The sequence below is a fragment of the Candoia aspera genome, chromosome 7 (genome assembly GCF_035149785.1).
Source record: "Candoia aspera isolate rCanAsp1 chromosome 7, rCanAsp1.hap2, whole genome shotgun sequence".
Classification (NCBI taxonomy): domain Eukaryota; kingdom Metazoa; phylum Chordata; class Lepidosauria; order Squamata; family Boidae; genus Candoia; species Candoia aspera.
The window spans coordinates 1912810-1936509 of NC_086159.1; the positions used below are offsets into that span (position 1 = coordinate 1912810).

Here is a 23700-nt window from a genome sequence, read left to right on the forward strand (position 1 = left end):
ACACAAGACCTGGGGAATGCAGAAATCCCTGCAAATTTCCAAAGGCTCAAGATGTGCATTGCCAGGACGAAGGAGGCACCCATAAACAGGCTGACCTGTGCCTGAGAACATGCTGAGGGCACCTCCCTATCACCGGAATGCCACATCTTCCAGGGCTAGGAATACATGCCCTTCTAACCGAAGGTATCTGATAGTAAAGGGAAGTGCACTCTGCACATGTGCAGAAGCAAACAAGCGATGCAGTTGTCTCAAGGCATGATACAACAGAAATCTAGGAAGCACATCGAGGCAGGTCAGTTTCTTCCTCTTACACCTGCTTCTTCGTAGAAAGCTCATCTGCATTGAGTTGGTCTCAGGTGCTTCCTTCCCCACAGGTGAGGAAGTTGCCCACTCCCTGGCAAAATCAGCTTGATCCCAACAGGGTTTCAGGCCACAGGCAATCCCTTTTAAAAGCCTACCCTTAGATGTTTTTATGCTTTTACCAAGGGAAGCCAAGGTGGATGAAGTGTGGCACAGACACCATCCCAATTAACTAACAATACCACGCTGGACTTCACTCCGTTCCAGGAGGGGCCTTATTAGGTTCCTATAATTTTTGTAGGGCAGGACTCCAAGCAGGAACTTAAAACTGAAGCATGACTGAAGAACATCCAGAGATGCCCCAAAGGGGGTGTGACCTCCTGTCGCCCAAGGGCAGCCCTGCATTCAGATGTCTGGGCATTTGCTCTAGCACAATGTTTCTCAACCTCAGCAACTTTAAGGTGGCAGGGGAATTCTGGGAGTTGACGTCCACACAAATTAAAGGTTAAGAAACACTGCTCCAGCAGAAAGTGTGCTCAACTCGACGATCTGACAAGGTAACTTCAGTGCTCTGACAAATGCTGCAGGGCACATAATCCAGGGCTGGACTTCCAACTTGGCCTTTCCTTCTCTGAGAGAGATGGACAGGATACACACACAAGCAGTCTGTCAGCTCAGTGTCACTCTCCACAGAGGTAGAAGGCACAACCTATATTCTGTATGTTAACACTGACCCCCATGCCCTCAGTGAAGGAGGCCTGCAAGCAAATAATGGAAAGAGAACCCCAAAGAACCCAGATGCCCATCAGCCAGTGTGTTCTCCTTTCAGCCAAATGTTCTGGTGACAGAGAATAAAGACTCATGGTCCCTGGTGAATTCAGGGGTCCCTCCTGATATCAGCAAGGCCACTCCTTGTACAAACATATTACTTAAAGGAGCGTATCTGAAAAGAGGCAGAAAAGGGACATCTTGGAGTATCTTCCAGAGAAGCAAGGACTTCATGCTTTGGCTATTTGCAAGGTAGGACTGGGACAAAGTGCAGAGGAAGTACCTCCATCTTAGTAGAGGCCCACAAGGCCCCCCTGTGAAACTGGGGGGAAGGGGGAGTCCAGGCCAGGTAGACAAAAGGTCTTCTACATGTAGCACACTCATCACGGGGCTCTACCACAAGGTGGTGATGGCCACCTCTTTGAGATGGCTTTCCAAGGGGTTTAGATCAATTCCTGGAGAAAGTCAATGGCCATCACTTGTCACGATGGCCTTACGTGCCAGGATCAGTACCTGGGCAGCACCACCGAGGGAGGGACTTGCTCAGGACTTCCATAACTGTATTCTGGGAAAGCAGAAGCTCAACTAGATGATTCCGTGGTCCAATTTTGTCCTTGAAGCCCAGGTAAGAACCCTTCGCCCAGTGTTTATCTTTTATCTGTTGGGGGAAATGACTGCTCTGCTAGATGAAGAGATGCAACCTGCCTTTCCCCACCTCCAATTCTGAAGCAACACATTGTGCCTGGATTGACTTCCTCAGCTGAACTGGGCCAGTTGGAGTGCCGGAGCACCTAGGAGCAAGGAATCAACTCCTGCTTAGGCTGGCGACAAAGCGCCTCTCTGGGTCGCAGAATTGACTTGCACTGGGCTTCTCCCAGCCGCCAAGTTCATAACCAGAAAAAAGAGATGAATGAAATCTTGGGTGGGCAGGAATTGTTTACAGATGAATGTTCAGCGTGCTAAAAGTCTTCTTAAACCTTCCGGAGGACCAGGAGTAACACAAAGCAACAAGCTGCCAAGAGCATCAGAGCAAAGCCAGGGGCCTGGTGCGCAGCTGCCCCTCCACCTTGTAACTCCACCTCCACCCAGGCCCAGAATGGGGGTATTCCTGAGCATGGGTCAACGCTACACTTCATTCTCAGAGACGGCAATTCACTGAAAGACAAGGGTTTTTCTAAAGGGGGAAGACTGTTTCTTCCAAGCAGATTCCTCTGCCGTCAGGTCTGAAGATAGTGACGAGGCCTGACAAGAAGCAATGCACACTCAAGACGATCAGAAAAATAAACATCTTTATTGCACAACCAAGAGGCCACAGAGAACCAGAAGACTGGAACGAGTAGATAAAGGGCACCCACAGGCCACGGGGGCAGGGGGGGCACCTCACTAAGTGCGAGCGGGGTCTGAGAGGGAGATCCCAGGCCACGTCAGAAGGAAAGGCCTTCTTCCCCAGTGGCCAGGAAGGGAATGCCCTGGCACATAACCCATCCCAAAGCCAGGGAAGCAGGTTTCTGCTCTACCGTAGGGCCCCCGGGAGTTGCCAGACAACCTCCTGTTAACCCTGACTACTGGAGGTCCTGGGACTGGAAGGCCATGTGCCGCCCCACCTCCTGCCCCAACCTGGTCTCCCTCCTCAGAGCAGTGCAAGAACCAGCTCCAGGGCCTTGGACGGGTGCTGCCCTGCCCTGCCCTTCCCCTCCCTTCCCTTGAGCACGTTTCCAGCCCCGGGTGGTAGAACGGTGGCGCACACACCATACGGAAAGAGAGAACTGCTCCCTACCGCAACCTAGAGGTTAATTGAGTCTACTTGGTCCCCGTCCACCCCGTGCGGAGGCGAGGGAGCAGAGGAGCAGCTCCTGCAGAGCTTCCCCTGCCTCAACTAATTACGGTTAATGCCCCTAAGAAGGGAGGGGGCATCTTCTTGGCTCCGTCCCTGCCATCCAAATTAACTGTGAGTTAAGGCCGCCCAGATTCGGCTGGCATTCCAGGCTTGGAAGGCCAGACTGCTTCCCATGAGGGAGACCCACAAAGCCTCAGTCACGAACGGCTCGTCAAGCCCCCCCCAGCTCTGCCTCCCTCTGCCAGGACGCTCCGGGCTGCTCCACCGGGGCTGCCTGTGACCCGGGGGCTCCCCCGTGCCCAGCCCAGCAGGATCCCCCAGGCACAGGGGGCCACAGTTCACCTGGGCATCTGGGCCCCGGCGAGGGCCAGTCCGCCCTGGCCCCACGGGTTCCTTCTCTCACAAGCGACCTATGACGTGGAGGAGCAGTAGCACGTGGATGACGAAGAGGTAGACGACGGCCAGCAGGGACAGGAGCCGCCGGGGACAGAAGAGGGCACGCAGGGCACGCTGCAGCCCCCTGCCCCCTCGAGCCTGTGGGGAGAGAGACAGAAGGGGGGGCGTGGTCAGGTAAGGCCATTCCAACCCTGGAGCCCTGCCCCGCCAGCAGCTGCCGGGAGACAGGGGAAGGGACGGCGGCCACTGCCCGACTGGAGGGACAAATCCACGCCAGAAGGGGGACGAGGGCTTCCTGTTCTGCTCGTGACTGGGAGGAGGAGATCAGCTAGCGATGCGCTGACCTCACTTCTGTCCCCAGGAGAAGGCCTCTTGGGCTCCCCGGGCTGGGAAAGCAGCAAGCCAGGGCCCTCATCCAAAAAGAAGGAACGCGTCCTCCCCAGGCACCGCACGGGAACTCGGCAGGTGAAAACGGGCAGGGAGGTCCTGGTGGCCCCCTACCTTGCTGAAGGAGCCCTCTGAAGCAGGTCCCGGAAGCAGGGCGTGTTCCGGGCCGGGGGGCATCGCGATGCTGGTATCCAGAGAGTGCGCCCACTCCTCGGACTCCCACCTGGATGGCAAGAGGCCCAGCCGGGGCCGTGTCACTGCAGCCACCAATGGCCCCCGGATGAGCAGATCAGCGAGGCCAGCCTCCCCCGACCAGCGCTCCCCGGGGGCCTGGACGACCGCTCCCCTGGAGCCCCTGCTGGCTGGGGCAGTGGGAGCTGCAGCCCAACCTTCCAGGGATCCCTGAAGGCCTCTTCCCCTCGCTCCCCCACCTCCTTCCCCAGGGGGCAGCCCGCCCCTCCTCTCACTAGTGAGCCTCGGAAAGGCCTCCCCCGGGGCGAGACCGAAGGAAGACCCCCAAGGGGCAACCTTGGCTGCAGGGCTGGAAAAGGGATCGCGGCGAGGTGGGTCTGACCCACCAGTAAAGCCAACGGTTTGGACTCCTCGGCTTCTGCAGTTCGAGAAAGCTCGGCCAAGGGTTCCCAAGGGGCACGCGTGGGGAGCCTCTGGCAAGTGGAGGGGGCGCCCCCGGGCACGGCTAGGACTGGCTCCCTGGAACAGTCAGGAGGAGGGAGGGAGGGAGGGAGGGGCTGGTCCCTGCCCAGCACCTGCGGATCTGCTCCTGGGCTGCGGAGCAAGCCTCCTCGGCTGTCCGACGCTGGTCCCGCTCGTCCTGCAACTGCTGCTGGAGCTGCATCAGGCCCTGCCTGGCGCTGCTCTGCTGCCGCTTGGCCTCTGAGAGCCTGCAGGGGAAGGAGGGGCCCCGTGAGGCGCAGGCGGCCCAGTGGCCTTCGGGACGGCTCCGGCGCCTCAGAGAGGGGCAGGCCTAGCCCGGCCATGCCTGGGGCAGGCCCAAGGATCGGAGGCTGCAGGGAAGAGACCCTCCCCTGGGATCTCGCCTGTGGACCCCCCAGGTTACCAGGAAATCATGGCAAACGGGCTCCCCTCCCAGGTGGCCCAGAAACCCCCTGGGTTACTTGGCCTGCCCATGACACTCACTGCATCTGCAGCTCCTGCAGCTCGCGCACGCTGGTCTCCCCAGATGGCTCCCCTTTTTCCTGGGGGGCCCCAGGAGCAGCGTCGGTCGGGACGGGTCCCTGGGGCAGAAACCGGGCATGAAGATGCGCCCCAACAAGGAGGGGCCCTGGGTACGTCCCCCCCGCTCCCTCCACCTCTGCCCGTGCGCTCCGCGGGGGCCTGAAGAGTCGAGCAGACTTGACCAGAGGTCCAGGATGGCGCCAGGCACGCCACACCATGGGGGAACAACCGGGAGCACTCACCTTATGCCACAGGAGGTCGGGAAGAGGAGCCGTCTTACCCAGGGAGGGGCCTGGGAGGGCTGTGCTCTCCACACGCAAAGCGGCTCTCCTCCGCCCAGGGAGAGGTGGGGTGACGGGCAGGGCCGGGCCAGGCCAGGCTGTCTGGTGTGGCTCCCCCCGCCCGCAACAGCCCGGGGGGAACGTGGCTGTGCTGAGAGGGAGGGGGCCACTGCCCGGCCTTACCCCGGCCTTCGCCAGAAGCTGTGACTCTTGCAGCTTCTTTTCGAGGGCCTCGCAGCGGGCAACCGCTTCACCGTGGCGCTGGTGGCTCTCCCGGAGGCTGCGGCTGCTCCCCCGAAGCTGGAGGGCAAGCACGCTCTTCTCTTCGAAGACCTGCGAGAGCTGGAGAGGGGACCAGGGAGGTGAGGATGGGGGTCTTCAGAGGCCCCAGGTGGAAAGCCAGCGTAACGCCCAGCAGCCAAACGGGGGTCCAAATGCAGCAGGCTGGCTTTACGGGTCACACTGAGCCACGATGTGGCTGCTCTGGCCTGGATTTAGTGTGACCCCAGCCTATTGTGGCCCTCCACAAACCATGGCTAAAACAAGCCATGACTTAAGGAGCAAATGTAAACCCAACATCCAGGAAGGGGCGTGCAACCACCAAGAGAGTATGGACTGGGGACAGTCAGCTGTCAAGAAAGAAGGTTCCCTCCCCACAGTCAACAACCTGGAAGAGGCCTTCCTGCCCTCGAGGAAGTAGCCCAGGCCTCTGCCCCCCATGCCCCCCCCACTGCCCACCTTGCTGTTCAGCTGCTGGATGCGCAGCTCCCTCTGATGCAGGTCTTTCAAGCTGCTCCCCAGCTGGGCCCGCAGATCCTCCACGGCCATCTGGCCAGATGCGTCTCTGCCGGAGCTGGCCATCCTGGGCGCCCCCTGCAGGACAGGCGCGCTCAGCGGCTTCCCAGATGGCCACAGCAGTGGCTATGTTTGCCCAGCAGGACCCCCCCCACGACCACCCCCCCCCCGGCCTATCCATGCTGATCTGGGATGGCTCACGGGTGGCTTCCAAAACCTGGCAGCCTGAGTCCCATCAGTCCCGGGACGCACAGGAGATGGATGGGAGTTGCAGTCCAGAGGCCAAACATGACATGGAGACTGAGTTTGCCTAATCCTAGAAGATTTGAGTAAGTAAGTATAAAAATGTTTTTTGGGTTCACAGGAGCGTGCTAAAGCCATTTGCTGGTTTTGACTTTATGTGAACAAGTCAGCCCAGCTGCTGGTGGCATTACGTTCAGCAAACTATGGTTAAAAGGGATCAAAATTTAGCATCCAGGTATGTGTCCTTAAGCGCTAGGAGCATAAAAAAAATGATTAACACAGGTTTAACGTAAGTTCAATTTTCGGTTCTGTAATGGTAACGTTTTACACTAAACACAAGCAGAAGGGAAATATTAAAAATCTGACAAATCTCACAGAATAAAAATACACAGGAACTCAAGACATGACTAACTCCCTCTCTGCCAGGTGATGGGCTGGGCTAGCGTAGAAGGGGAGAGCAGGGCAGTCCAAAGCTCACGCCTTTAACCAGATCAGGTAAAGAGGCCGCAGAGGCATCTGCACCACGCACGAAGCTGAGAGGGAGCAGCCTCTCTTTCCTCAGCTTAGCGTGCCGCGCGAACCCCACCTCCAGCTCGCCCAGGCGTGCCCACCGCCCTCCGGAGTGAGTCACTTACCTCCCCGGGGTGCCGCTTCTCCACAGCCTGCTGTTTTCCCAGCTCCCAGGCTGCCTTTTCTTCCCTAAAAAAGAACAGCCCCCAAAACAGACACTGCAAATGCGGCATTGGAGACAGAGGACAAAGAAGCAGCAGATGGGTCCCTTCTCTGGCTACAAGACTTTCCCAGAGGAGTCAATATGGGTAGTCCTTGACTTACGACCATTCATTTAATGACAGGTCAAAGTTACGACGGCCTCAGAAAACGAGCTTTACGACCTGTACTCGCACTTATGACTGTCGTACCACGCCGTGGTCAGATGATTGTAATCTGGGCGCTTGGCAACCAGCTCATGTTTACGACCGGTTGCAGCATCCTGCAGTCACGTAATCAAAATTTGCGACCTTTTTTGCCAGTTTCCAGCAAAAAGCATCCACTGGGGAAGCTGGATTGGCTTAACAACCTGTGATTCACTTAACAACCATGGTAAAAATGGTCGTGAAATTGGGTCCGGTCACATGGTGACTTGACTTACACCGTAACGACTTACGATGGAAATTCTGGTCCCAATTGTGGTCTGAGTCAAGGACTACCAATACTAAGTCATCAGCTGGTTTAGCTGGGCAGGGTTCAGTATCTCAAGAGCATCGGCCTCCTCCAGCCTCAAAAACCAGTTTCTCCAGCTGCCTTCAAGGCTGGAGGTGGGAAGGGGGGTTAAGCAAGGTCTCCAGGCATCAGGAGGTGCAGGAACACCATCTACTCATTCCTGTCGTTATAATTAAGACCAAGGAGGCAAAAAGGGGCAAGATGCTGAGCTCAGCTGGGACTATTCCAGTCCAACATCAAAGCATGCAGAGCAGGCACCCGGGGTCAGGCTCTCCAGAGAGAGAGATCAACCTTGGCAACTGTAAGACGTGTGGACTTCAACTCCCGGAATTCCCCAGCCAGCATTGTTGCTAAGGCTGAGAAGCCCTGGTCTAGACGGGCCCACATAAGCAGAAGCTGGGGTCAGTCTGGCTCAGGTCTGAGGGGGCCAAAGCCCAACATCAGACAGATGCACTGTAAGGACGTTCTCGGGGGAATTCACACATGATGGGACAGACCTGAGCACAATTAAGGACTGCCCAGGCTCCTAAGCTCTAGGCTGAGTGCCCACGCCTTGACAGATCACAAGGGATGCTGGTTTTCATCAGGGAAACTGCGCAGTAAAAAGCCTCTCAGATTTTACTTCGCGAGACTCTTTAGCCGCACAAAGCGGCTTCTGGTGGGGCGAGCGAAGTCCAGGCCGGCACGTGTTGCCCACTCCCTCACCTGAGTTGGTGGAGCTCCAACCGCCAGGAGGCGCTCTCCTGCTCCAGCTTCTCCTGGAGCTGCTGCTGTTGCTCCATCTCCTGCTTCTGCTGCTGGAGCTGGGCCTTCAAGCGCATCATCTCGGCTGTGTCCACCCCCATCTGGAGATGCTGCTGCTGCAGGCTCTTCAGCTCCACCAGCTGGAGGACAAAAAGAGGAGCACCGACTTATCAACACCCCCAAGTGGACTAGGAAGGTCAAATTCCCAGGACTTCCCCAAAACAGTTTAGGGGGCAAATGTTCCCCGACAAAGGATTCTGCGCCAGCCTCTCAACAAGAAGCTGTGCCAGGGCTGGGACTGGGAGCCATCCAGTTAGATCATAAGGCAAGTGCCCTGCCTCTCCCACTACTACATGGATCTGGTCAACCATTTTATCCCGCCGAAACAAGGAAACTTGCACAGCCTCTCTCCAGCTGTCTTCAGCTGCTCTCCTGGACTTGGATTAGAAGACTCCTGATCAAGAACATCAAGCGTCTCCCATTGCTTCTCAAATGTTGTTAAAAGAAAGCTGACACACCAGGCTGGGTGCATTCCATGCAAGGGAAAACGCTTTCAAAGGCGACAGTACTGCAGAATTCGGGTACCAGAAAACCAGCCTTTCATTCTGGCTCTTCCTGGTTGCTGGCAGAGGCAGAATTACGCCAATTACAAACTTATGTGCAAACTGTTTAATGGGCATCATTTCTGCAGGTCTCAGAGTTTCAACTCTGCAACATTTTAAATCATTTTGATTTAAGCACAAGAGACAGCCAAAAGGACTGATGGCCTTCCTCAAATGTCTAAAAACTAACATCACCAGTCTGAATGGGAGAGGCAGCTTTCTTCCTTCTCTGCCCCATAAAAACACATATCTTGCCTACTGGAGACCAGAAAGCTCCACTGCCTGCATAAATTCAGACCAGGCCTTCCTAAATGTTTTCTAAGAGCACAACAATTCATCTGGACAACCTCAGATCCTTGATCTTTACCTAGCAACATTCTTAGACTGCTGTCCCTGAACGTTCACCCCTGAAACCCACCAACCAGCCTGGGGTCTGATCTGTTTGGGCTTCCTAACTGGAGCTCCACCCTACTGCAACCTTCTTCCAAGATGTTAGGGACAGAAACAGAGAGTCCCAATATTTCTAAAGAAACTGTCTTCCTTCAGAACTTAGGAGGGGAGCGTCCACAATTTAAATGCATTTGTTGTTTGCAAAAAGCTGGTTTTCTCTACAGGTAAGATGATTTGTGTTTACTTTTCAGCCAGAGAGTCCAGAAATCAGAAGGTAGATAGCATTCCGGGAAAACCCTCCGCTCCTGCACTCATAAAAGATGTGTTGGTCTATCCAACACACAGCAGAGACCCAAGACTCACCAGCCGGTCTCGGTCATTCTGCAGGGATGACAGCGCCTTCTTGAGGCTCGGCACTTCGGCAAGGCTGGAAGACACGCCGGCCGCCGACTGCAGCTTCACCTCCTCTGTTTTGCGGGTTTTGTCCAGTTCGCTCAGCAGACGGTCTCGCTCAGCCTGCAGGCTTGCCATGGCCTGGGAGAAGGACTTCACTTGGGCAGAGGCCTTTTCCAGCTCAGATGACAGGCGAACAAGTTGCAAGTCTTTGGACTGAAGCTGTTGGCTGAGCTTCTCTGGCTTATCCGACAAGCCCTTCTCTTCCTTAGAGTCTCGGAGAGCAGCAAGCTCGGAGGTCAGGCCGTCCCTCTGCTTCTCAAGGGTTCTTTGCACCTCCTGAAACTGAAGCTTCTCCTCATGGAGGTTTTGCACCAGCTGCCTCTGCTCTTCCAGGTCTACAGCATATTTCTTTTCCAGGGCACACCGTTCTTCATTAGACTGGTCCCAGCTATCTTGGAGAGAGCTCATTGCTTTCCTGAATGACTGGATTTGGGCCTTCAAATCCTGGTTTTCCCCTGTGACCACAAGGAGGTTCTGCTCCATTTCCAGGAGGTCCTTGGCCAGTTCTGCCACCCGTTCTTCAGCTGTCTCGGTCTCATTCCGCAGGAGTCCAGTGTCATGATGGAAGCTCTTGAGCTCTTTTTCCATCCTGGCTTCTGCTTCATGTATTTTCTGGGAGGTGGTCTGACGAAGATCAGCCAGCTCTGCTTCAAGTCCCACCACCTGCTGCTTTGCCAGCAAAAGCTGGCCACCCAATTTCTGCACTTCATCCACTTTGTCCTGCAACTGCACCTGCAGCTCCAACATGGGACCCCCTTCCTGCAATGCCAGAATCTCATTTTGTACCTGGGAGAGGGAAGATTTGAGGGCCTCAACTTCTTGTTCCAGACTGTGCTTCTCCAGCTGCAGGTTGGCCAAACGAAGTTCAGACTCTCGCAGCTGGCCTTCCACACCTGCCTTCTCCTTTTCCAGGGCCCGGATACGCTCCATTTGGGTTTTAAGCAGCTGTTTCTGCTGACTGTCCTTGATGGATATGACTTGATTCAGGTCCTCACGATACCGCACCAGTTCAGCATCCAACTTTGCATTCTCCGCATGCAAGTCATCCACCTGACCATGGAGGCTCCGAAGTTCCTCCTTCAGTGCATTGTTCTCTGCAGCCGCTTCCTGGATCAGCTGATCCTTCTCTAAGATGGCTGCCAGGTGGCGCTGCTCCAGCTGCCGATAGTCTTCCAGGACCCGGTCCCGATCGTCCTGCAGGGAAGACATTGATTTGGTGAAGGAATCCAGCCGGGCTTTGTGCTGCTTGCTCTCCTCATGGGTATTTCTCAGCTTCTCCATGAGACTGTCAACTTTCTCCTGAGCTTTTGCCTTGTCAGCTTCCAAGGCCACCTTCTCGGCTTCAGCCTTGGCAATCTGGCTCTCCAACTCCTTCAACTCTTCCTTGTGCTGCTGCTGGATTTCGAATATGGCTCCAGCTACGGCCTCTTCCTTGGCAGCCACAAGACTGACAATCTTCTGCTCCTTGCAACTCATCTCTGCATGGAGTCGATCGATTAGCTCCTTGGATGCCTGCAGGTCAGCCTCCAGCTGCTCAAGACTGAACCTGTAATCCTGAAGTTTGGCCTCATGGCTCTTCACCGTCTTTGACATTTCAGCACATGCTTTCTCGCTGTCTTCAAAGGAATCCTGCAGATCAGCAAGCTGCTTTCTCAGAGACTCGAGTTCTCCCCCTTGCTGGAGAACCTGGCTCTGGGAGTCACTCAGTAACTGCTGGGCCTCTTCAAGCTGAAGCTGAAGTTTGCTGTTCTCCTCTTGGAGCAACCTGACTTCTTCTTGATGATGCTGGAGCTCCTCCTGGGCATGGGACTCCTGGGCTGATTTGTTGCGCTCCAGGCTGCAAGCAAAAATGGTAGAATCTGATATAGCCCAGATAGGTTCCTTTTACTTCCCTTCCAAACCAGCCACCCAAAGCACTAAAGGATTTCCCTGCTCCCCGCAGAACCACAAATGGGTTCTGCAAAGTAATTCTACCAAGTTAGGACAGAGGCTGGGTCCTATTTAACGACAGGGCATAGAGGGGAGATTAGCGTATGAACTAACTGACAGTCAGAAAAGCACAAGAAAGAAAAAAGTCACTGGATGTGCTGATGCCTGGCAAAAAGCCCCTGATGCTGAATTATACAGAGAAAATGCTCCACGCCAAGGGTGGAATGAGCTCCCTGGGGAGCTTCTAAAGAATTGGTTGGACCGTTCACAGCCCAGAATGCTTTATAGTGAAGGAGGACCTTCTCCAATACTGTGGGGTTGGATCTTGTTGACCCAGTGACTTCCTGCCAACTCTCTATCTCAGGGTTTCTCAACCGTGGCAGCTTGAAGACGGGTGGGGAATTCTGGGAGTTGAAGTCCACCCATTTTCAAGTTGCCAAGGCTGAGAAACGCTGCTCTATCTACTGCTTAAGCCTTATCTAGCCGAAGTATTTCAGCCCAAGTAGAGGCTGGCTTCTCCACATCTGGAAGTCTTGGCCCAGAACCTGAGGAATCAAGGGATTGTACAATTTTGAAAGATGGCATCAGGTGGGCAAACAGCACTACAGTGAGCTGTGCTGCAGAGAAGGCACCACACAAAGTCTGTTTCCACTGGCTGAAGTAGCTGGCAAGCAGATGGACTCAAATCCATCTCACCAGTCCACCTCCACGTCTCACACCCTCCACACTAAAATGACCACAACTCCTCCTAGAAAAAATGGGGGGAAGGGGATTTGCATCCTTCCCCTTTGCTCACGTATGCTATTTCTGCTTCTGCTAGTTATGAAAATATGCAAGAGCCCCAGAGGAGCCCTGAAATGCCAGGGATGGGAAGGACCAACCCCCATTTTACCTGGCAACAAGGCCTTGCAGATCTTCCACCTGAATCGCTGTCTTCTTGGCCTGCTCTCGCAAGGCGGCGCACGCCTGTTCTCTAGCACGGAGTTCCTGTTCCTTCTTCTCAATGGCCTCACTGAACTTCTTTTCCCACTGCCTGGACTCGTCAATCACCCGGTCCCTGTCGTCCTGCAGGGAGGACATGCTTCTGGTGAAGGCGGCCAGCTGGGCCAAGGTGTGGTTCAAGCTGCCTTGAAGCTGTTTGGCATCTTGGTCCTTTTGGCGCAGGGACTCTTGGAGATCTCGCGCTGACTCCTCTGCGTACTCCTGCTTTTTCTGCAAGGCCTCCAACCTCTCTTCCAGGTTTCTGATCTCCTTCAGGTGCTTGACCTTTTCTTGCTCCAAATGTCTCTCAAGCTCCTTCTCTTTCTGACTGAGCTGACCTCTGAGCTGAGCCTCGGCTGCCTGAAGCTCCTCTTTCACCTTCAGGCTCTCTGCCACGACTCGGGCAGCTTCACTCTGAGTATCGTCCAGCAAGACCTTGCAGGAAGCCAACTCCGCCTGGACTTTCTTGGTGTTCTCCCCTGCCTCTGCCATGCTCTCCTTAGTGGCCTCCAGCTCCCTCTTGGACTCACTCTGAACGAACTCCAGGGCCTTGATGGTTCTCTCCAAGCCACTGATCTTCTCCTGGCTTTTAATACAATCTCTCTGCAGCTGCCTCACTTCTTGCTGTTTCTCTTTCAACAATTCCTGAAGTTCTTTCGTCTGAGTCCGGCCACTGTCTTCCTTCCAGGTGCTCTTCACCTTTTCCATATTCTCTTTCTTCTCCACTTCCACCTCAAACTTCTCCCTCAACAGATGCTGCTTCTCATCTTCCAGGTGGCTCAGGGCCACCTGAAGGCTTTCCACCTCACTGAGGAGCTGCTGGTTTTTGCTCTCCAGGTTTGCTATGTCTTGCTGATAGTTCCCAATGCTGCCATTCAACTCTGCCAGCTGGTTCATCAGCCTCTCTTCAAGATCATCCTTCTCAATTTCCAAAGCTTCTTTCAGCATCAACACTTTGGCCAGCTGTTCCTCGGTTTGCCCACACGCTTCCTCAATCTTGATGACCCTTTCTTGAAGAGCTTCCAGTTCCTGGCCCTTCACAGCCAGTAAGTCCTCCAGGCCTTTTTTCTCTTCCTTCAGGGCCTCCAAATCCCCATGGACCTTATTCATTTCCTCTGCTGCCATCTTCCCCTTCTCTTCTAGTGCTGCCACTTGCTCTTGGAGCTGTGCCACTTGCTGAATATCCCCAATTCTCTCATCACACAAAGGGCGAGCTGGGCTGAGATCTTCCTTCTTGTCCTCGAGGCTCAGAGCAGTGGGTGTGAGAAGTCCAGGGCCTGTGTTGGGACCTCTTTGTTCATCAGCCACCTCCTCTGAAGATGACATCATGATGGAACTGACTGCCTTGCTTTTGCCCACCATCTCCTCTTGGACGCTGCTCAGATCTCTCCTGTCTTCCTTGTTTTGCAAAGTCTGCCTCAAATCTTGGAGTTCCTGGGTCAGAAAGTCCTTCTCAGCGGTCAGCGCTTTCAGCTGATCCGAAAGAGCCTGGCAATTCTTCTTGGCGGTCTCCAGCTCTTCTTGAAGACCAGAATTTGTCCCACCCACAGGATGAATTTCTGACCTCAACTGCTCATTCTCCTCCTCTAGTTCCAAGATCTTCTGCTGCTTGGATTTTGCAAACTTCCTCATCTTCTCCTTCATTCCTTCCATCTCCTGCTCAGCTCCCTGCAGGCGGGCCTCCCCTTCCTCCTTCTCAGCTTCTAGACCTTTTAGTTTGAGGAAGAGTTCTTGCTTTCCCTGCCGGACGCTGTCCACCACCCGCTGCATCCGCTCAGCCTCATTGCTGACGTTCTCATAGGACTGCAGGAGGCTCTCGTAGTCCTTCTGCAGCTCCTGGTGCCTCCTCTGCCACTCGGAGAGCTCCTGGGCCTGAGTCTGCTGCAGGGTGCCCATTTCCTTCTCCAGCCTTGTCTTCTCCTGAGTCACCCCCTCCAGGGCCAATTTCAGGCTCTCGCAGGAACCAGAGATACTCTGGTTTTCCACCAAGGCCTCGTCCACTGCTGAAATGAGCTTCTCCCGCTCCTCCCCGAGGGCCGCCAGTTTCTCCAGAAGGAGCACCCTCTCCTTGTCCAGCTCAGAAACCCGACTCTCTACGTCCAGCAGGTGGAGGGAGGTGCTTTCCAGAGAGGCCTTGGCGCTGGCAAGCTCATCCCTGAGCCCCTTGCTCTCTTTCAGCGCCTCCTTCCTGGAGATGAGCGCTGCCTGCAGCTTCCTCTGCAGCTGGGCCTTGGGTTGGCTCTCTGCAAGTTCTCCCGCTGATTTCTGCTGCAGCTCCGCCTGCAGGTGCTGGGCTTGTTCCAACTGCCCTTGCAACACTCTGATCACATTCTCCTTCTCTTGCAACTCAGCCTGGAGGCCACATAGAGATTCATCTTTATCTGATAACTGGGCGTTGAGGCCTCTGATTTCTTCTCTGCTGCTGAGTTCCTTCTGCTCTTGATGACATCTCAGGCTCTCCTGCCTGGCAATCTCTACTCGGCTCTCCTGCAGCTCCAGCTTCAGGTGCACCACACTGGCGTCTGCCTGACTGCAGGCGGCCTTGGCCATCTCCACTTCAGTAAGAAGTTGGTTGACCTTTTCCTGGAGGAGCAGAGTCTCCTCAGACTTGCTGTCAAGCTCTCCTTCCAGATGTCCGATCTGGGCTTCCAGTTCTCTTTTCTCAGCCTGAAGTTTCTCCAAGTCTGCCTTAAGCTGCCCCACAACTACGTCTTCAGTTGCCAAGGAAGTGCCTTCTGCAAAGACCTCCTGGCCTTGCTCCTGCACAAGCCCTGGTGCTGGTCCTTCAGAAGCCTCTCCAGCAGGTTTTGGAGGAGAGCAGCTCTCCAGAGCCTCGGACAGTGCCTGGAGCTGGTCCTGAAGGCTCTCCTTCTCCCGGCTCTGCTGCTCAAACTGCCCTTGCAGAAGATTGTAGTCATCCTTCTGCTGTTTCAGTAGCTCCCGGTGATGGCGATCCTTCTCCTTGGCTTTCTTGATGGTCTCCTTGCGTGAGGCCAGGGCTTCCTGGAGCTTCTTCTGGAGCTGTTCTCTCTCCTGGACCAGAGCTGAGAACTCTTCTGGGACGGTCCTATTTTCTCCTTCTGGGCCAGAGTCAGCTTGGCTGCTTGTCCCCCCTGCCCCAGAAACCGCCGAGCTGGACCCCTCCGAATTCTGATCTGCTGGAGCCCGTTCCTCAGGGCCCAACTTGCAGTCTTCGAGTTCAGCCTGCAGGGACCTTATAAGGAGATCCTTCTGCCGTAGACTTTGCTGCAGCTCTGCAATCACGGCCCACAGCCAGGTGCATTCCTTTTCCCCGGGGATGGTCTGTGACAGGGTTTCTGCTGCAGAGAGCAACTGGCTCAGAGAGGCAGCCCTGCCTCGCCTCGCCGGACACCCCGTGCCCCCATCGAGCCTGTTGCCCTCCGAGGGATGTCCCACTCCTCCACCCTCCTGGGCCTCGGCTAGCGGTTCTCCCCCTCCTCCCTGCTCCAGCTGGCGAACCCTGGTCAGGAGCTCCCTCCTGCTGAGAAGCACGGCTTGCAGTTCCTTCCTCACAAGTTCGTTCTCCTTCCGTAACACTTCCACTTCTTCGCTGGCGGGCAACTCCTGCGCTGGCTGCGGCTTCTCCTCCGTCTCCACAGCCTGCTCTCTGGTCTCCTTCGCTTGCTGCAACACACTCAGCTGCTCCATCACGCTCTTCAGCTCTTCCCCCAGCATGAACTTCTCCTCGTTCAGCTGCACCATCCGGTCAGACATGCCGACGCTGACTTCGGTCATCCGCTGCTCTCGCTCCAGCACTTCCTGCTGGAGCCTCTCCACCTCCGCGGAGTTTTCGGAGAGGAGATTCGACAGCTTGGTGGCCTCCAGCTCCTTCAGGGCGAGGGTCTGGGAGAGCGCCTCAGCCTCCACGGAGGCCTCCTGCAGCTGCCCCGACAGGGCCCGCGCTTTCTGCTCCTCCCCCTCGAGCTGGCTGCGCAGGTTTCTCCCAAGTATTTCTTGCTCCGAGAGGTGGCGCTGGGCTTCGTCCAGGTCCTTCTGCAAAGCGGTGATTTTCACATCCTTGGATTTGGCCTCGTTTCTCAGGCTCTGAATCTGCTCCTTCAGCAAGCCTAAATGGGAGATTCCACTTTCGTAGCTAGAAAGCTGTTGCTCCTCTGAGCGAGCAAGGCTGCCTTCCCCCTGATCCTTCAGCTCTGCTGGGAAGCAGAGTTCTTTCAGCTGGGACAGGAGCTGCTCGCTCTCGGCACTCAAGGTACGCACAGCCCTGGTTGAGCCCTCCAGCTGCTCTTGCAGCCTCCCAATGTGGGCGGCTTTCTCCGCCGAGATGCTCTCATGGAGTTCCGCTGCTTCCTGCTGCCTTCTTTGCAGGTCAGCGACTTCCAGCTCTAACTCTGCCGTCTTCTCTAACTGCAGACCCGAGCCTAGAGATGGTCCCTGGGTTGTTTCATTGTCCTCTTGCCCCAAGAGCGCCCCCAGAACAGAAGCAGAACCCTGGATGTCTACGGCGACCGGTGGACCGCTACTGGAATCGCTCTGGATGGGCCCTGCCCCTTCTCCTTCTCGCTCGGGGTCTCTCCCCTGGGATTGTCCTCCAGCGGCCTCCAGGCTGCTTGAGACCTGGAGCTGTCCCTTTAGGAACGTGATTTCTTCCTGGGCCTCCTGTAGCTCCAGGAGCAGGACTGACAGATCACGGTGCTTCTTCTCAGCAAAGTGTTCCAGGAGGTCAGGCTGTCCGTCCTCTTGGGCATGCAAGGGCTCCTCGAGGCTCCTGACTGCGCTGGGCTGAAACAGGGAGATCAAGGAGTCATTCCTCCACAGGAAGCAGCTGGAACCCCCAGCCCCACATTGTGAGAGAAGAGAAGAGGCTTCCTGGTGGCCACAGACCCAGATGATGGTAGTGAGCAGTGGGATGGTGCAGGTGGCATTCTCAGTGTCCCAGGAACAAGCTGTTGAGGGCTTTAAAGATTACTAGGCAACCCACGACCCGTTGGGTCATCGTTTCAGAGGTATTTCCTTACCAGATTCCTCAGCGCCTTCAACAGTGGCAGGGAGCTTCTAAAGTCCTGCCTTCACTGGGAAAGTTCTTAAAAATTCGGGGAGACACCCAGAGATGTCTCTGCCTTGAAAGCAGCCCAGGCTGAACTGTATAGCCCAGCCAAACATCAGGGGTTGACCACAGGAAATGCTTTATGACCGTTCGTATTATGTCATGAAATATTTTATGATAATGTTTATGCCATAAAATGTTTCATAAAACTTGCCAAATTTCAATTCCATGGGAGTCCTGGGTCCCGGATTTTGGACGCATTTTGTAAGTTAGCCCATTTGATGATTGCCCTATGATGCACTGGCTCACCCAGTTAAAGGTTACAGACACGAGACTTTTAGTAGCCTATAGGTAAGTGTCACATTCCGTCACAATAAGCAACAGTTTGCAACCCAGAAAAGCAACTGGCAGCCAGTGTGAAGATTTCAAAATTGGTGCCGTATGGTCTCTGTGGGAGAAGTCTGGTAGCACCTGTTACTCTTATTAAAGGCAGAAGCTTACACCCTTTAAGGGTGGCTAGTCAGAAAAGGCGCTACCGGGCTCCTTGTGGCTTTAAGCGGGGAGACAACTTCCCCTCCATCACAAAGGCAGCAACCCTATTTCCCAGGCAGCCCCCAGAGCCTCCGAGCAGGGTGCTACCAGCCAAGTGGGGAAGGACCAAGACGCCGGATGGGAGGCTGCTGTGCCCCAGCAACCTGCTGACCACCTCGGGAAGTGCTGACCGAAACCGAGCCAGTCTGGCCACGGAAGGGCGTCTGGGTCCGTCCGCCTCAGGCTCCGGGTCTAAAGTAGTGCTGAACCTGAGAGATCGTACGGGAAAGCAAAGCCTGGCGATTCGGGGCGGTTGCGCAACTCACCTGAGCCGAGGCGACAGGGGCGTCTGGGGGCTGCGGGCCTTCCACACTGCTGCTTTCCAGGAGGCCTGGCCAGGAAAGAAAGAGGCACGAGTGGCAGCCAAGCCCACCCCTGGGGGAAGCCCCTGCCTGTCCCACCACCACCGTACGAGCTTTGAGAGGAGATCCGGCAGAGCGTCCCAAAGGCAGACCCTCAACCCCCGGGAGGCCCTTCTGGCTCTCCCCCTGCTCAGCCGAGGGTAATTTTCTGGAGCAAACAAAAGCCAGCCAGGTTTGTCCTCTCAGAGCTTGACTGAGCAGGCTGGCTTGGCAAAACCTGCACCGTGACCAGCCCACCCTCACGTAGCTGCACGGCAGGCGTCTGCTGCCTGAAGAAGCCAGAGAACTGGAAGGGGAAGGAGAGTGGAGAGAACCGTTTTGGTGGTTGTTTTTGCTTTTTCCTGTGGATAGCGCAAGAGTCAGCTGCAGGGGCCAGAGCAGAGGAGAAGACCGACCCGTTTCTCACCCTGTGGTCTCTACTCCTCTTGAAACGAGGAAAGCCGTTCACAGTTACTCGGGAAAGCAAGCCCAGGACAGGGCCGAGAATGACCTCCAGGGCCCAAAGCTATCAATGGGACAGCAACGTCTTGGGGCCCCTGCAAAATGAGGGTTCCGCATCTGACGCCTCCCCTACGTGCTGAACGGCTACCGTTACTTTCCCAACTGGCAAAGGAGATGGGAGCTGTAATCCAGCTCGGATATACGATGCCACTCTCCGTTATTCTACGGCAGCCTGGATGCAGCAGTGCAGGCAGTCCTCGCTGAACTATCACAATTGGGACTGGCAACTCCATTGCTAAGCAATGTGGTCATTAAGCGAGACCTGCGATTTCACTGCCAGCTTCTCCATTGACTGCTTGACAGAAGCCGGCTGTGAAGTGTGCAAATGGCGATCACATGACTGTGGGACACTGTGATGGCCATAAGTGCAAGGACCGGGCACAATGTTAACCTGCAGCGCCGTCGTAACTTCAAACGGTCGCTAAACTGGCCAGTCGTTAAGCGAGGACCTGTAATAAACAAATCACAGTAAGAAAGCAGCAGGAGGGGTCACATAGTTTAACTCAGCCCTGCTGTCCTTTTCGACTGCTTTTTCCCCCATCACCATGACTGCAAGAAGAGGCTTCCTGCTGGGGGGGATAAAGTCCTCGTTTAACAGGAAAGATGGAGCCCATCACAGAAGCTTGGCTGGACAAAGAAGAGCCATCGACTGGAAGCAGAAGCAAGAAAACAGGGGTAGACTCAAGTTACCATTGTTGGCTTCCAGGGCTGCCCGTGTGGTCTTGCGCAGTTCCCCCCCCTGCTCTCCAGCATTTCCTCCTGGGAGTGCTGCCACGTCTCGCTGATCAAGAGGCTGGGGAACAGAAAGATCACGTGTGAACCCAGAGCTTTTCTTTCAAAAAGCCAACGGGGGGGGGGGGTCAGAATAGCCTGCCGACTTATGTAGCGGGGGCCTGAAAGGGACGCGTGACATCTCCCCTTCAAGACGGCTCACGTTCGAAGCACACGCCCGTTTTCTGTTACGGGTGGGTCAAAATGGGAAGGAGGCAGCGCACGTCCAAAGCCCGCAGAAGGGTTTACTTGCCCCTGAAAACGGGAGCGGCTATTCTTGGTATCAGACTTTGCACCAGGCTGTGCAGTAAACCCCAACGCTTCAGACACTGAACTTCAGACCTGCTCACGGCAGGAGTCCAAAGGGACGGCGCAGCCACAGGAGTGCTTTACTGTAGACAGGACAGAAGCCATAGATATCATCTGCAGAAGGTCTGCCGCTGCAGGGCCCAGAAGCCAAGCCTCCTAGAGGTGTCTGCTTCAAGGTTTAAATTCCAGCCGCCTCCTTCCAGCCCTTCTGAGTCAACAGAAAACTACTGATGCCTTCCAGCCCTGAGACTGGGGGAGATCTCCTCAGTGCTGACATAACGGTTCTGTCTAGCCCGGGAAGTGCTGGTGGCCACCTTTAGGCTTACACTCGGGCAGAAGAGAGAAGACATCTCTTAGACCAGGGTTGCTCAACCAGGGTTCTGAGGTCACCAGGGGTTCCCTGGGAGAACTCAATTTATTCTAAAAATTATTTCAAATTTGGGCAACTTCACATCGATAAGTTTCATTCTTTATTTTCAGTTTAAGAACACTGTTAATGCATATGTACACGCCTATACATTAAATGAATATAGTAACGTTGTAACCGCTGGCCTCTATTTGAGCCTGAAAGTGCAGGGGTTCCCCGAGGCCCGAAGAGTATTTCAAGGGTTCCTCCAGGGTCAGAAGGTGGAGAAAGGCTGTCCTAGACGCATCAAGGAGTTGCAGCCACTCAGAAGAGGCAAACGGTGGCCAGATGGACCAATGCAGGGATTTACGGCAGCAACCGCTTGGCACATCTACAAAGGCCTTTAAGGAAGCAGTTACCTGGCTTGGGGGAAGAACCTGGGCTGCAAGGGATTCCACTTCTGGCTGAGAAAAGCCAAACTCCACGGGCCTTTCCAGGACCTCCCCTAGGACAGAAAACACAACATGAGCTTTCCCCAAAGCAGAATCAGAAAGGCATCCCGTCCCTTGCCAAACATAATGCCAAGCATAAGATAAGTGAAAACTGCCACCAGCTGAGGTTCACTCCTTAAACCTGCTCCCTGTTAAGGAAGTGCAGAACTTCCATCCTGCAAGAGCTGAAGAGACTTAAAGCCTGGAGGGCTGCCACCAGGAGGCACGCACAGCCTGCCCGCTGTCCTGTTCCTGGGCAGAGGACGCCGACATTCCAAAGACCTCAAACAGCCCCGCTACAAAGCAGCACAAGCTGATGCAGAACCCAAGGCGGATCCCCGGGCACAGACCTACTCTCGTTACCGCAGGGAGACTTCGTAGGTTCCTTCCGGGCAGTTTTTCTGACCTTGGGGGGCAGGGGAGTCCTCGGTAGAGCGCTCCGCAGGTAAATCCGCCTCCTGACGCAGCCGGGCGTTCTCAGCTTGGACAGCCTCGTAACTGGAGCGCAGGTCCTGCTCCGCCTGTTGGAGCTCAGCCATTTCCTGGCTCTTCTCTGCTGCCTCCCGGGCACGCCACGCCTCCTCCGCCTGCCTCGCCTGCTCTTGCTCAGCCTGGGCTGCTCTCGCGTGGTCCAGCTCTTGGCGGAGCTCTTGCACCTCCGCCTGGGTGTGCTGCAAGGCCATCTTCTGCTCGGCCAGCTGCAGCTCCAGCGTCTGGACCAGGCCTTGAGATTCCTGCCGGGCAGAGGCCAGGGTGCTTCTCGAGGAGTCCAACTCTGCCTCTGCCTCCTGGAATTTCTCCAGGAGAATCTAGGAGGAGGAAAGAGAGTCAAAGCCATGGAGCTCACCCCAAGGTGGGGAACACCATCTACCTTGAGGACAAGCCAGAACGAGCAAGGAAACGGGCAGCAGAGGAACGGGGTGGGGGCGGGAGGAGGCGTTTTCCACCCTTGTTCCCAGGAGCCAACGGATGACATCTGGAGAGGGAGGAGGCGACCTTCTGCATCCCACCTCGTGGAACCTTCTCCACAAATACGGCCCACAAATACGATCAATGCAGAAAAATACGGTCGCTAACCGTACGGCTGGAGGGTAGTTTGCTGCACATCCTGACACGGCCAGAAAAGGGCCAAGGTAGGCCAGGGACACAATATCAAGTCCTGAGAACTATGCGTCTAAGATTTGTATTTTAAGATGTTTTATTAGAATTTTACAATACAATAAAATGGATGGAGGGTCCTCTACTTCAGATCGGGGATTCCGGAGGTGCAGGAGCCGGGCTGGAGGGAGTCTCTGGGGGCTGCAGGGCGGGCCATACTATTGAGGTGGTGACGGGTAGGGGACGTTATGGTGGGAGCCGGAGGGCAGGCCATCTTCGGGGAAGACGCCCCCGGTGTTTGTTACTGGTCGCGTGTTCCGGCCCTCTGTGCTCAGACCCAGGCCCTGGTCGGCAGACCCATCGAGGTCCTTGCTTTCGGCTGCTGCTACTTAACGCCAGGGCTGTTAACAACAAAGCCCCCCTCATAAGTGACTTGATCACTGAGGAGGGGGCAGACCTGGCATGTATTACCGAAACCTGGCTGGGCCCTGAAGGGGGGTGCCCCTTTCGGAAATGTGCCCGGCTGGGTTTACAGTAGGGCACCAGCCGAGACCCCAGAGCAGGGGAGGAGGGGTGGCAGTTGTCATCCGGGAGTCTCTGGTGGCCTTCAGGGGCCTTGCTCCACAAGTGGCCAGGTGTGAGACCCTGTTCTTCAAGCTGGGTTCTCGAGAACAGTTGGGAGTGTTGCTGCTGTACCAGCCTCCCTGCTGCGTGGCAACCTCCCTGCCCGAGCTGCTGGAGGCCGTCTCGGGGCTGGCGGTGGAGCTCCCCAGGTTCACGGTTCTGGGGGACTTCAACCTGCCGTCCCTGGGGCGTGCCTCGGAGGCGGCTCGGGAGTTCATGGCTACCATGGCAGCCATGGGCCTGTCCCAGATAATTCGGGACCCGACTCGAGACAGTGGTCTCACCCCGGACTTGGTTTTCTTGTCGGAGCAGTGGCAATGCGATCTAAGGGGAGAGTTACAGCTGTCCCCTTTGTCATGGTCAGATCACGTCTTAGTGACCCTGAGATTCTTTTATGCCACCCCCCTCTGCAGGGAGGCAGGACCCATTCGATTGGTCCACCCCGGCGACTGATGGACCCAGCAGGGTTTCAGAGAGAGCTGGGGGTTATACCCGAGTCTCTCCTGCACGGTCCAGCGGAGGCCCTGGCTGCTGCCTGGAATAGGGAGGTGGCCGGGGCCTTGGACAGGATTGTGCCTGTGCGGCCTCTCTTGCCCCATCGAACCCGACGCTCCCCACGGTTCATGGAGGAGCTGAGGGTTCTGAAGAGGATTAAGAAACATCTAGAGCACCGCTGGAGGAAGACAAAGACCGAATCCGACCGAACACAAGCTAGAGCCGCTATTAAGGCCTACCTGGTGGCGATAAGAGTGGCGAAGCACCAATACTTCTCCGCCCTTATCGCGTCTGCAGAATGCTGCCCAAAGGCCGTTTAAAATCACTCGATCCCTTTTGGGGAAGGTGGGTGCAGTGACCCACCTACAGGGCCATGCAGAGGAGTTTTCGGAGCATCTGCAGGATAAAATCGCTCGGATCCACTCTAAGTTAGAATCCAAGCGTGAGGCGTGGTCTGTGGAGATACCAAGGGAGCGCTCTTACCAGTTATCTTGGAACAGTTTGATCCTGTTGGACCCGAGGAAGTGGACAGGATCCTCCGGACAGTAAACGCCACCAC

At 55.5% G+C, this 23700-nt stretch overlaps 1 protein-coding gene across 2 annotated transcripts in view; it reads right to left on the reverse strand.

Annotated features, from left to right (window-relative positions):
- Window positions 1-2338: 2338 nt before the first annotated feature.
- GOLGB1 (golgin B1) overlaps window positions 2339-23700 on the reverse strand; it is a 32752-nt gene continuing 11390 nt past the window's right edge. For both annotated transcript variants that reach the window (XM_063309490.1, XM_063309489.1), the window contains exons 8-21: window positions 21331-21733; window positions 20853-20938; window positions 19698-19800; window positions 18411-18475; window positions 12439-17288; window positions 9525-11454; window positions 8131-8309; window positions 6840-6903; window positions 5905-6039; window positions 5350-5508; window positions 4847-4944; window positions 4456-4590; window positions 3803-3911; window positions 2339-3439 (exon numbers count right to left, since the gene is read on the reverse strand). In XM_063309490.1, the coding sequence (XP_063165560.1) occupies window positions 3305-3439; window positions 3803-3911; window positions 4456-4590; window positions 4847-4944; window positions 5350-5508; window positions 5905-6039; window positions 6840-6903; window positions 8131-8309; window positions 9525-11454; window positions 12439-17288; window positions 18411-18475; window positions 19698-19800; window positions 20853-20938; window positions 21331-21733 (8451 nt within the window). In that variant the 3' untranslated portion in view covers window positions 2339-3304. The remainder of the gene's footprint in view (window positions 3440-3802; window positions 3912-4455; window positions 4591-4846; window positions 4945-5349; window positions 5509-5904; window positions 6040-6839; window positions 6904-8130; window positions 8310-9524; window positions 11455-12438; window positions 17289-18410; window positions 18476-19697; window positions 19801-20852; window positions 20939-21330; window positions 21734-23700) is intronic.